This window comes from Pelobates fuscus, chromosome 7, assembly GCF_036172605.1.
Source record: "Pelobates fuscus isolate aPelFus1 chromosome 7, aPelFus1.pri, whole genome shotgun sequence".
Classification (NCBI taxonomy): domain Eukaryota; kingdom Metazoa; phylum Chordata; class Amphibia; order Anura; family Pelobatidae; genus Pelobates; species Pelobates fuscus.
Window position 1 is genome coordinate 190036774 of NC_086323.1, and position 13206 is coordinate 190049979.

General features: G+C 39.8%; 1 protein-coding gene across 1 annotated transcript in view; it reads left to right on the forward strand.

Annotated features, from left to right (window-relative positions):
• Positions 1-13206, forward strand: part of LOC134569259 (P-selectin-like) — a 133159-nt gene that overhangs the window by 87723 nt on the left and 32230 nt on the right. The window contains exons 14-15 of the mRNA XM_063428174.1: positions 2568-2753; positions 3152-3337. Of these exons, the coding sequence (XP_063284244.1) occupies positions 2568-2753; positions 3152-3337 (372 nt within the window). The remainder of the gene's footprint in view (positions 1-2567; positions 2754-3151; positions 3338-13206) is intronic.

Sequence of the window (13206 nt, forward strand, 5' to 3'; positions counted from 1 at the left end):
CGGGATTTGTTTAACATGAGCAAATCTGCACCAATCATCCTGATACATTGTGTCCAAATTAAAATCAATGTTTTTTTCAGTATGAATTTGAAATATTTATAAAGTTCTGAATGCTTCAGATCCAAATGCTTCGGGCACAAATTTCACAAATTATTGTTCATTTGCTTTTTCCAAGTAAATGATAACTTAAGTTACCAGAAAATCCTGGGAATATACCCACAGCAATGGGGTGGGGGTTAAGGGTTACCTTATGTCCTCCACGCACCGACCACAGCTGGGGTCCACTGGGTACTTTAGGATGCTTCCTTATTTTGTGGGCAGGGTTGTGGACCGTGATCTGTCCATTCCTCATTATTTAATTTAAAATCCTCCACCCGATGCTCATAGGTAGGGCATGGGGGAACTATGTACCAGCATTATTTTATAGGCCTGATCCTCAACGAAATGGGGCCTTTCCAGTAACTAATTTATATGTTTAGTAGATATGCTGAAAGAAATGTGAAGAGGAGAGGTTAAAAACCTCAAAATAGGGGGCGGAGCCTGGCCAGCATCCTGATCACACGCATGGCTGCAGAGCTCCTGCAGTTAACTCCTGAAAACTGCCAAAAGATAAGCAAAAACGACTCTCACCAACACAAGACTACCCTGCCTGAGCTCGGTGTGCCCCACTGAACACAGGGATACCCGTCTCGTGAGAATCGGTGCACAAAATCCACAGATGCATGAATGCGGCCTACAGGCGCGGGAACAAGGGAGAGGCGGCCGATCTCCCCGTCCTCACGTTAACAGCACCGGTGGCATGATGCTCCCTCCCCCCCCCCGGATCGGTGGGGGTTATCCCGATCCACTCCTGGTCGCCCAGGAGGCAAGCGACGAACCCGCACAGCAAGCTTACAACGCCAACACCCAAGGCAACACGGGACCGCTCGGGCCCAAACAAAATGGCGACACGGCCGCGGCAAGCCACAAACCTAGCACCAATTCAACCTCCTAGGCGAACACAGGAGTTTTATGAGCGGATCTGCTCTATACTCTGGACAAAGCTTCATGCCCAGAGGAGACCCTTTCAGGTGGCAATTAAAGCAGTGGCGGCCTGGATTCGCCCGGCACTCAGGCGCCGTCTGGGCGGATACCCCTCTCGTACCTCCAATGAGCCGGCACGACGAGAAGCAGCAACAGGTACCCGGGGCACCAGCACTTGCGCCCCAATGCCACAGGGAAGGTCCCATCAACATGCCCCACCTGCCCGCTCCTCAGCAGCCCCAACCACCCTCCTCAAACTGGGCGCTACTTCCTCCTTACCAGCTCACAATACCACACGCGACGCTGACCGGGAGACAGAGAGGCTGGATGCCGGTGTGCGATGCGGGTGGCAAGCCCCTCCGCGGCCCACTGAGGTGAAAATTCTGCAAGACCCACAGCAAGGAGACCGCCGCAGCCTGAAGGAAGGCATAGGATGAAGGGACTTTGCAACAACCGTGACACGCAACTGAGACTACTCAGTTTACAGGGCAGCATGCCACCCAAGACCCCAGAGCACAGCGAAAATATTATTACCACTCTTAACATATCTATCTGCTGTTTAACCTAGTCTGTAATAGTTACTTTACCTAGCACGTAGATAGCAAGCCAGCCCCTACTTAATGCATATCTCTTGTAGCAAGTGTCTCACTGTGGCAACCAGCGATAGATTTTGAGCGTATATTATTCTGTGCTCCTGTTATAATGTTATAATCCTATAATTTTAAAGTCCATAAGCCTGTTACTTAACTTCATTGAGCAAAATTCTCATTATTAAGCGATGCAAACATGTTACACATATTATGCATAGGTTGGATTTATACTCTAAGGCTAACATAACATTCATTTAGTCCATGCCTAGCTAGACTAGAGCTATGTCTGATCATCTTGCTAATTAGCTTAGGTTATACTTAATTGTACAGTCTTGCTTGTATAATTAATTCACATAACCCAATCGTGAACCTACACTACTGAAATATTGCTATATATAAAAAAAAAAAAGTGCCTGAATAGCAAATGCCATGACTTGTATTATCAATGTTTACTAACTGCCCCTGATGTCGCTGTTGTGGCGCACCAAGGATACTTGTTAACTTTGTGCACAAATAAAATAAAGAATTTAAAAAAAAAAAAAACTCAAAATAAATAGACTGCCTGATCTCCTGCCTTCAGAAACAAATGCCTTGATCAAAAGATAAGGGTACATTACCTTTATTCAAATAGAGTAGACATGCAGTTGGGCTATAAAAGGGGGAACAGAAAGACCATCTCTGGTGCATTTCTTGCCTGTCGGCACTTCAGCAGAGACTTCATTAGATTTGCATGTGGGTCACAACGTTTGCATTGTGATTTAGAGTGTTCTAAAAGGATAACTACAAATCAAACCAATCAGGTCACTATGAAATGCAAGTGTCGCCTCTCACAAGACTTGCCTGGATTACTTTTACAGATAGTTACTTCACTGAGCTGTGCTAAAACCATGAGTCATTGCTGAAACACTGTGCTTTTAAATTGTCTATAATGTGAGTGTTTCTATTTAATTGTAGCTGTGGCATGTGAAGCATTGAAGAGACCTACTGACGGATCGATGACCTGTTCTCATGTTTTTGCTGATTTCCATTATAACTCTAGCTGCATCTTTGGTTGTGCCGAGGGGTTTGTATTAGAAGGACCAGAATCAGTGCTGTGTCAGGCTACAGGAAAGTGGTCAGATCCAGCCCCACCATGTGCAGGTAACCAATGTCTTCTTCACCAATACACCTGCCTGGACTAATCCTTTTTTCCAGTTAAATTATCTTTACATACTAAAGAGAACGCTAAATTAGACAGTTTTTAAAAATCTGAGTCTCCTTGGGTATGACATTTATTTTCGGGATAATTCTATAAACACCGGATTTTGCCCACATGGACAAAATCCAGTAAAAAATACCGAATGGCAATTCTCATATTTACGAAAGCCAAATCCAGTCGGGATTTCGGCAACCCGAGCGAATCTGCAAAAATCATCCTGAAACATTCAGTGTCCAAATGAAAGATACTTGCTTCACTGAGCTGTGCTAAAATCATGAGTCATTGCTGAAACGCAGTCTTGTAAATTGTCTATAATATGAGTTTCTCTGTTTAATTTTAGCTGTGGCATGTGAGTCACTGGAGAGACCTTCTAATGGATCAATGACCTGTTCTCATCCTTTTGCTGATTTCTGTTATAACTCCAGCTGCATCTTTGGTTGTGCTGAGGGATTTGTATTAGAAGGCCCAGAATCAGTGCTGTGCCAGGCTACAGGAGAGTGGTCAAATCCAGCCCCAACATGTGCAGGTAACTGACATCTACTGCAGTAGTATGCATGACTGGGTCAACTGTTTTTACCAGTTTAGTTATTAAATTGGACAACATTTGGAAATCTGAGTCTGGTGGGACATTTATTTTCAGGGTAATTCAATAAAACTCTGAGCTGGGTTGAATTGCTTACGATAAGATAACCTGTCTCCTTCCTTCCTCTTTTTAGGTTTATGATCCTGGGGAGTTATATTCAGTATTTTTAGTCTCCCTCTCTCTTCTAATTCATCCTTGTCTATTCTAAGTACTATAGGATTTGGTTAGGATTCATAACGTTTCAGATTGCATATTTTATTTTGTAACATGTTACATTGTTTAAAGGGTTGCGAGTAAGGGACACTTTGTAGCACCTTGGTCCACGGGGAAACTGTATGTTGAATACTGGCAAATTGCTCCCTTCCATGAAATGTTATTGGTATGAAAGGTTTGTGGTTTAGTTTTTGGGTTCCTTACCATTCCAGGAATCTGTCACATTGGCTAGCATTTCAGGATTCTGTCATTTGGACTTTATTTATAATAGTCTACTTTTTCATATAGAGGAGGAATAATCACTCCCCCATTTCCTGCCATAGCTTTGTAAAGCTTTTTTTAATATTTACTGATTAAATAGGTCCCATTCATTATTAATTAACCATAAAGTTTTCTATTATTTCTTTCTACTTTTTGTCTGGTATGTCAAATAAGCATAGTTTTCAGTTGTCTAGTGTTTGAATTTTTGTATTCAAAAGTTACAAGTCCTTATACATGACTATTGGTCCCCATTCCGAATGGAATGGCAATCCTCATATTTACAAAAGCCAAATTAAGTTGGAATTAGGTCAACCCGACGAATCTGCAACAGCCACCCACGCATTTGATGTCCAGATTAACACCATTGCTTTTCATATCCAAATCCTATATAAAGTATAAGATTTGCACTAATTAAAAACATCTGATCGGATCAGATTTGTTTTGGTAATTTGACTTTGCATAAACTGAATATCATATTTTGAGCCCATAACCATATAGTTGCCACTTTTTTTTTACAGAAAAACTTCCTTTTTCCCTACCACAACTCCAGCAATGTTCATTGAGTCCATGGAAGAATTTGAATAATCTTGTTGGGCACATGTACCATGAATGAATCAGTTTGAAATGGTTTTCAATCAACGAGAGAGAATGTACATATGTGTTAATCTTACAGCAGGATGAAAACCATTAATTTTCATCTATATATATATTTAGATCTTTGGCCCATTTATTTACTGCTGGAGGTGTTGTGGTTCTTGTATTTTCTTCTAACAGAGAGAAAACAATTGCCTAGGTCTATTGCTATGTAGTAATCTTCTCATTTTTAGATACAAGTTACCTTTTGATACAATTGATATTTTTTCCATGTGTTGTTTTACTCTAACATAAGAGAACATTTTATTTTTATAATCTTTATAATTCTTGTAATTCTTGTATACTGAAAATAATTTACTAAATTGTCAAAAGACTTTGCCTTATTAATTAGAATTAGATCTTTAATTGATTACAGCTATTTATGGAGATACTATTCATTGCCCTCTCTAGTACATCTAGATTTTGAAAGTGATTTTTTTTTATTTTCGAACCCTAGTCTCTTTCACAGAGTTGCTATTTCATTTAATATAAAAGAGTTAGGGTATTTACAATTTTTGATATTCCATATTAAATCTAAAGGATTTTTGATTTGACTAAACTCCATTTCTATATTATACCAAGCCTCTGTTTTGATTTGATCTAATTGCATTATCAGTGCATGAACGGCTATTCCTGCCTCATACTATTTAGTTATATCTGGAAACCCAAGTCCACCTATTTTAATTCTATTAGATAACAATGAATTATTGATCCATGGCTTTTTTCCTTACCAAACAAAACTAAAGAGGGGGGTTTTAATCATAGTCAACCAGGGCAAAGGAACGGCCAGTGGCAACCTCCTGAACATATATATCCACTTAGGAAGTACATATGATTTCAGGATGTTCACCCTACCGCACCAAGATACCTCTAACCAACGCCACTCTTAAAGATTTTTGTTTATTTATTTCAAATATCCATAAAATGTATATGCATTAGTCTGTTTAGAGTCTTGTAGATCTTGATCCCTATTTAGATAAATGCCTTAGTGTGGAGGAAACCATTCATACTGATCATTTTAATATAGTTTTTTTGGAATATTGAATATATATATATGGCAAATAAGGCCCCTGGGGGGGCATGTGATCACTCTCAGAGGTCTGTTACTATCATTCCTTCAATCCTCCATTAGTCCTAATTCCAGATGTGCTGAATATAGTGAAAGTATTCCGGTTGTGTAGAGTTTCCCCAATATAATGGACGCAATCAGTCATATTGGGTAAAAGAAGCATTCTGACTTTTATTAGGCTGCACGAAAAAAACAAATATGAACACTACGTTTTGCCAGTGTTTGTGAGTGACTAAGTGGCTACCAAAACAAACTGGACATACCTCATGTTGAATACCTTGGGTTGTCTACTTTTGCAAATGGTATGCCATCATGGGGATAATTCTCATTCCTGGGCTACGAAACGGTCTCAAAGGTAACATCTCACACTTTTATTTAGATTGTTTTCATAATAAATTGTTATATATATATATGAATAGTTGATGTGAAATAAAAGCCCTGTTTCTCCTGAAAAAAATGATATATAATAAGTGTGGGTGCACTTAATATGAAAGAGATTAATTACGGTTGAATAAACATAGCGCAAAGGTTCCAGGTTTTGTTTTGTTTTGTTTTGATCAGAACATGTTCAATTGACTCCGTCCTTAACGGGTTAATATTCATTATTTTTATTTGTATTTCCATGGAGGGATTCATTACTTTCTTTAATTAAATTATATAGCTCAACATGAAGAGCCGATAGACTTGCTCCAGTTCTACTATCTCTTAACTTCTTTAGCTTTATTCAATGACCTTTGATCACTGCTTTATAAGAAAACCTCTCCTTTTTTGTTTTCTTCAAAATAATATTTTGCCATCTTATCTAGCTGATCTTTGTATTCTTTGTTTTGCAACAGAGACTCATCTAGTCTCCATGTTTTTTTGGATATCTTCTCCTTTCTCTTTTTAAATCTAGAATGACACTTTTATGATCTGACCATGACATCAGTTTTATTTCTATTTATTAAATTTAAATCACCTAAAAAAAATAATATTTTGGACTATGAGTCATGCGGCCAGGAATAGAATGTGAATTATTTCGATAAATGGTTATTGACTCTCTATATATCGAACAAACGTGCTTTCTTTCATTAGATTGTTACAATTTCTAGCATTTTTTTTAAATACTTTTATCTAAAAACATTTTTATTTGAGAATTTATCTAACAAAGGATCGTGTGTACAATTCAGCAATTATACAAAGGCCTGCTCCCACTCTTTGTACTCTATTTAGCACCTAGCGCAGGATCCTCAGAAGGTTCTTATTGGGAAGTGTGACGGACTGCCTGTCACTCCGACCGGGTGCCTCCGTCAATCACTGCTCCTAGTGCTCACTGAGGACTCCAAGCACTTCACCAGACACCATAAGCACTGTAGACCCGACGAACCGCTGCAGCTTGGTTGGAGTCTCGCCGTCCTCCACCCACCCTGGACCCAAGACCAGGATTCAGCTCCCAGTGGGTAGACCTCTCCTGCTCCAGAGAGTGTAGAAGGAACAGCTCTTAGAAGAGCTAGTGATTATACTCAGGGGAGTATAGTCATTATAGCAATCCCCAGAGTGTAGTTCTCCAATCCCCCAAACATGAGCCAAGACTTCATGAAGGGGTAAAGCATCTCATTTAATGGGAGCCACAGCGGGCCTTTTACGCAAGTCCCCATGCAAGGGAACACCCACGTGGACCTTGTGGGGGACAGGATGACAATTGTTACAAGCCGATAATAATACAGACCAATGGTACAGTATCATAGACTAAAATAGTAAAGTAAAATGGGGATATCCTACTTAAAATATCCAGAGCAATAACTTGCTCTGGTGATGATAGCTTGTGGTGGTATAATCCCCACCAGAAGATATAGCAGAAAACCAGCAGCACCAGGAGATATGCAGAAGCCTAAGGATTAGAGGAAAAAGCTTCCATTTATTAGTAAAAAAATATATATATTAAAAAGTATATATATAAAAGTATATACAAAACAAGTGGTATAGCTTTAAATCCTATCCTTGACGCGTTTCGCCCGGGTTTGGGCTTTTCACCCACATTTACTCTATATATACTTCATCATATAATATGTCTATAATATACTGCACTATTATTTTATTATCTTCATTTCCCTTTGAGGTTTCTACATGCTGTATAACCCAAGAACGATATGTATGTATGATATGATTATTTGATCACTTTCTTTTGGCGTGGTTTACGACTATTTTCATATTCACATTCACCATATAGCAGGTATTGGGAAGTCCTGTAGGTTCACTGCTGCTTTATACAACCATTGGTTTTTAGTGAGCGCCTATACCCTTCTTTTTTCCTATTAATAATGCAGTACAGTAGGTGACACTCCAACACACAGTACACAATCCCTCCCCTCTGTCTGTGATATAATTAAGGCAGATAATGCTTTAACTTAATTATTCCCTGGCAGAAAAAACACACATTTTTACAAAGTCCAATAAATACCCCAAAATACAACATACCCCCCAAAAATCCCCTGATAGCCCTGATCTGGGTGAACAACATATACAAAAATAACCCAGATCAGAGCAGGGATTCAGGAAATTCCTGGTTTCATGCCCCAAAACAGTTCCAGGGCATCAGGGTTTGCGGCCGGTCTAGTTCAGTAGTTTACAAATGAACAAACTACCAAACGGAGTCAATAGTCTTACCCTGGAGCTTGTTCCCTTCATCCAGAGGAATGATCTCACCGAACAGTGCCCTTCTAAGCTGAATAGAAACGAATGCAGGCGATCATAGAAGTCCAGCAGTGTTCGGGAGTTTCTGTATCCGATTTCAGTTCCATTAACATTCACAACAAAATGGCCGTCACCTCGTGGTTGTTCATATGAATCGCGGCCACCCAGACGAACAATTAGAACACTGCGGTGAGAAACATTCCAAGTTGTTAATAGGTGTTAACAAGCTCCTGTTTGAAGTATATTAGCCAGTTCTACTGCAGGGGCCATAGTCACAGGGTAAAAGGCTGGCAAGCAGTCCCCTTCAAAAAACAGTGGTGAGGTTACTTTCGCCACAGGAAGGTATAAATTGACAAAAGGTATACATTTTGTTATTAATAGTGCAGACAGTAATTATGAATCTGCCTTCTGGGTCTTAATCCTTGTACAGGCAGTCCTCACTTACTGACCATGTTCCGTTCTTACGACACGTCGTCAAACAAATTGGTCGGTAAGTGAGGTTGTGCTAGCAAGCATGTGCAAGAGAGCAGGTCTACGTTTGGGGGAATTCCCCATGACATAGACCAGTTCACTAGCAGAGGGAATCCTGCAAATCTATGGTTGAGGGAAAATGCCCCGAACATAGACCATCTCTCTAACGTGGGGAATCCCTTAAATCCCCACATTAGAGAGCTGGTCACAAGTGCGAACCATCGTAAAACAGGTATGTAGTAAAGTGAGGACCATCTGTATTTAATATCAACTTTTGAATTCAAAAAAAGGATTGATACCCCACTTTTTTTTTCCAGTTACTCTAGATGAACACATTTTTTGTGGGAATTTTTTACTATACCATCTATTTTCATCGATCTGACATCAGTGTCTCCTGAACAAATGCCACTTGGATCTCTTCTTTATTCAAATAGTCTTGAAATGGCCATCTTTTTGTTGGATATAAGGTACATTTATATTAATTGAGAGCAAATTTAACCATGTTTACAGAATTCGAATATCTAATTTTTCTGGGCTGACTGGAGGGCTATCGATGACCCGTACATAAAACAAATGAACATATACAAAACAAAACATGATAGACAGACCTTGTTACAAGAGACTCTAAAGAGAGTCATAGCTCTGACATCTCCATTGTCTTCCCTAAGAATTACTTCGTATACTGCAAAATTTCTACTATATATATATATATAACCAAAAAATAATAATCCAGGATGCACTCTCAGGTCTTGTTGTGGAACGTTGTGATTTAATGTGAAAAAAATCACATTACATTCAGCAAAGCAATCGACGTTTCGACCCTGCCGGGTCTTTTTCAAGATCACAGAATGTGAAACAACCTTGTAAATATATATGAAATATAAAAGTGAAGCTTACCAATAAGTGCAGTGTCGCCCCGCGATCCATATGAAAGTGTCTCTTATTAAAAGAGTAGGTTCAGCTGTAGTTCCTAGGTTCTTTACGCTTGGAGAATGTGGAAGGTCTGGGTGTCTTTGGTCTCTGTATGTGGGCAAAGAAGAGGCAGAGATAACCTAATAGTGCAATATGTCAAGACTTAGTAAGCCATATATAGGTAATAATGGTATTGCACTCACATATACGGGTGCTTTGGCCAGCTCTAGTGTGGATCGCCTATAGTGGTATAATCCCCACTATTGGGATATTGTGAAGGTTGGTCTCAGCTAGAGGTGGCCTAGGTGCTCAGAGAGGAAATAAAAGATAGTGCTCTCAGTACAACCCTAATAGTTGTGTGAAATGTAAAAATATGGTACTCACAAGTGTAGAGCAGGCTCACTGCTCTATGTTGACAGCGTTGGTGGTATGATCCCCACCTGGGATTTTTTAACAGAGCTGGTGTCACAATTCGGGAACCTAACACGCTAACAGGTCACAGAAAGTAAAGGGTGCAATACCGGTCCTTAGAATGGCCGGGTTAAGCACACTAAGAATAGTCAGGAGACAAGCCAAGTAAAGGGAGACAGAAAACAGGAGAACGAGAAACAAGCCGAGGTCAAAGGAATGGAGAATACAGGAGAATCGGAATAACAAGCCAAATAATCAGTAACCAGAGAGACGCACGAGCAGACTGCAATAGAGGTATCACAAGACCACAACAAGGAACTGAGAGACAGGAAAGGTAAGTATATAAATCCTAGGACTGAGGGTGAGTGCTGCAAGCGGATTGCAGCCTCCCCTTACAGCCGCCCGCGGTGCCCTGACAGCTGGACAGCTGCTTCACTCTGCTTTTTAGGGAAAAAAAAACTTTCTAAAAAACACAATTCCTCCGCTTCCAGCAACTCAGCCAGCTCTGCACGGCGCACAATGAATGAAATTGTCTTTCCAGTGCCTAGAAATAGAAATAAAATTGCATAGTGCTCACTGTAATAATCACAATAAATTTAATGACAAAGATTAAAAACACGCACAAAAATAGTAAGATAAAAGACAAAATCTCGTCAAAAGCCTTTACTGTAACTTGCTGTGATGATCCTGGAGATGGACGAGAGATGTGGGAGTTGCAGTTGGTCCTGCGGTCCTGTGTCTTGGGTACCGGTGGAATCAGCGTGCATTTCACAGTGCATTCCACCTCGAGCCTCCTTCAGATATATTCCCTCGAGGCTTCCTAATTAGTTCTCCAGTATGTATGTTGAATCGCCAAACAGTGGGCTGTAGTTTATCGTGGTCAAATTCCAAAAGTCTACTGCCTAACGCGTTTTGTGGGGTTCCTGCCCCACTTCATCAGAGGCTTTAGAGCCTATGGAGCTACAGGAGGCGTCATTATATCAGACAACAGATAATTATACAATCAAATTATAATAAAAATAAAAATCAGCAGTTTTCTGAGCACTATAAATTGGACACACATGTAGGAGAAATTGTAAACGTGAAAAAGTAAATAAATATCAAAAAGGAGATGTAGAAAAAAGAGGATTAGATAATAAGATCCCTGTATATATATATATATATATATATATATATATATATATATATATATACAGGGAGTGCAGAATTATTAGGCAAATTAGTATTTTGACCACATCATCCTCTTTATGCATGTTGTCTTACTCCAAACTGTATAGGCTCGAAAGCCTACTACCAATTAAGCATATTAGGTGATGTGCATCTCTGTAATGAGAAGGGGTGTGGTCTAATGACATCAACACCCTATATCAGGTGTGCATAATTATTAGGCAACTTCCTTTCCTTTGGCAAAATGGGTCAAAAGAAGGACTTGACAGGCTCAGAAAAGTCAAAAATAGTGAGATATCTTGCAGAGGGATGCAGCACTCTTAAAATTGCAAAGCTTCTGAAGCGTGATCATCGAACAATCAAGCGTTTCATTCAAAATAGTCAACAGGGTCGCAAGAAGCGTGTGGAAAAACCAAGGCGCAAAATAACTGCCCATGAACTGAGAAAAGTCAAGCGTGCAGCTGCCAAGATGCCACTTGCCACCAGTTTGGCCATATTTCAGAGCTGCAACATCACTGGAGTGCCCAAAAGCACAAGGCCAAGGTGAGAGACATGGCCAAGGTAAGAAAGGCTGAAAGACGACCACCACTGAACAAGACACACAAGCTGAAACGTCAAGACTGGGCCAAGAAATATCTCAAGACTGATTTTTCTAAGGTTTTATGGACTGATTAAATGAGAGTGAGTCTTGATGGGCCAGATGGATGGGCCCGTGGCTGGATTGGTAAAGGGCAGAGAGCTCCAGTCCGATTCAGACGCCAGCAAGGTGGAGGTGGAGTACTGGTTTGGGCTGGTATCATCAAAGATGAGCTTGTGGGGCCTTTTCGGGTTGAGGATGGAGTCAAGCTCAACTCCCAGTCCTACTGCCAGTTTCTGGAAGACACCTTCTTCAAGCAGTGGTACAGGAAGAAGTCTGCATCCTTCAAGAAAAACATGATTTTCATGCAGGACAATGCTCCATCACACGCGTCCAAGTACTCCACAGCGTGGCTGGCAAGAAAGGGTATAAAAGAAGAAAATCTAATGACATGGCCTCCTTGTTCACCTGATCTGAACCCCATTGAGAACCTGTGGTCCATCATCAAATGTGAGATTTACAAGGAGGGAAAACAGTACACCTCTCTGAACAGTGTCTGGGAGGCTGTGGTTGCTTCTGCACGCAATGTTGATGGTGAACAGATCAAAACACTGACAGAATCCATGGATGGCAGGCTTTTCAGTGTCCTCGCAAAGAAAGGTGGCTATATTGGTCACTGATTTGTTTTTGTTTTGTTTTTGAATGTCAGAAATGTATATTTGTGAATGTTGAGATGTTATATTGGTTTCATTGGTAAAAATAAATAATTGAAATGGGTATATATTTGTTTTTTGTTTAGTTGCCTAATAATTATGCACAGTAATAGTCACCTGCACACACAGATATCCCCCTAAAATAGCTATAACTAAAAACAAACTAAAAACTACTTCCAAAAATATTCAGCTTTGATATTAATGAGTTTTTTGGGTTCATTGAGAACATAGTTGTTGTTCAATAATAAAATTAATCCTCAAAAATACAACTTGCCTAATAATTCTGCACTCCCTGTATATATATAAAAGTATGTGAACCCTTTGGAATGATATGGATTTCTGCACAAATTGGTCATAAAATGTGATCTGATCATCATCTAAGTCACAAGAATAGACAATCACAGTCTGCTTAAACTAATAACACACAAAGAATGAAATGTTGCCATGTTTTTATTTTATTTTAACAGTCCAGACTCTGGCACTCAACCCCCAAAAAAGTATATATTGTATATGAGTATATTACCAGGGTGCCTCCAGGCCAGTAGAAATGAAGGTAAAAACAGGAGCACTCACTTGGATTTTTCAAACGTGTATTAACAGTCTTAACACAAATCTACATCAACGTTTCGACCCTTCAGGGTCTTTATCTTGATAAAGACCCTGAAGGGTCGAAACGTTGATGTAGATTTGTGTTAAGACTGTTAATACACGT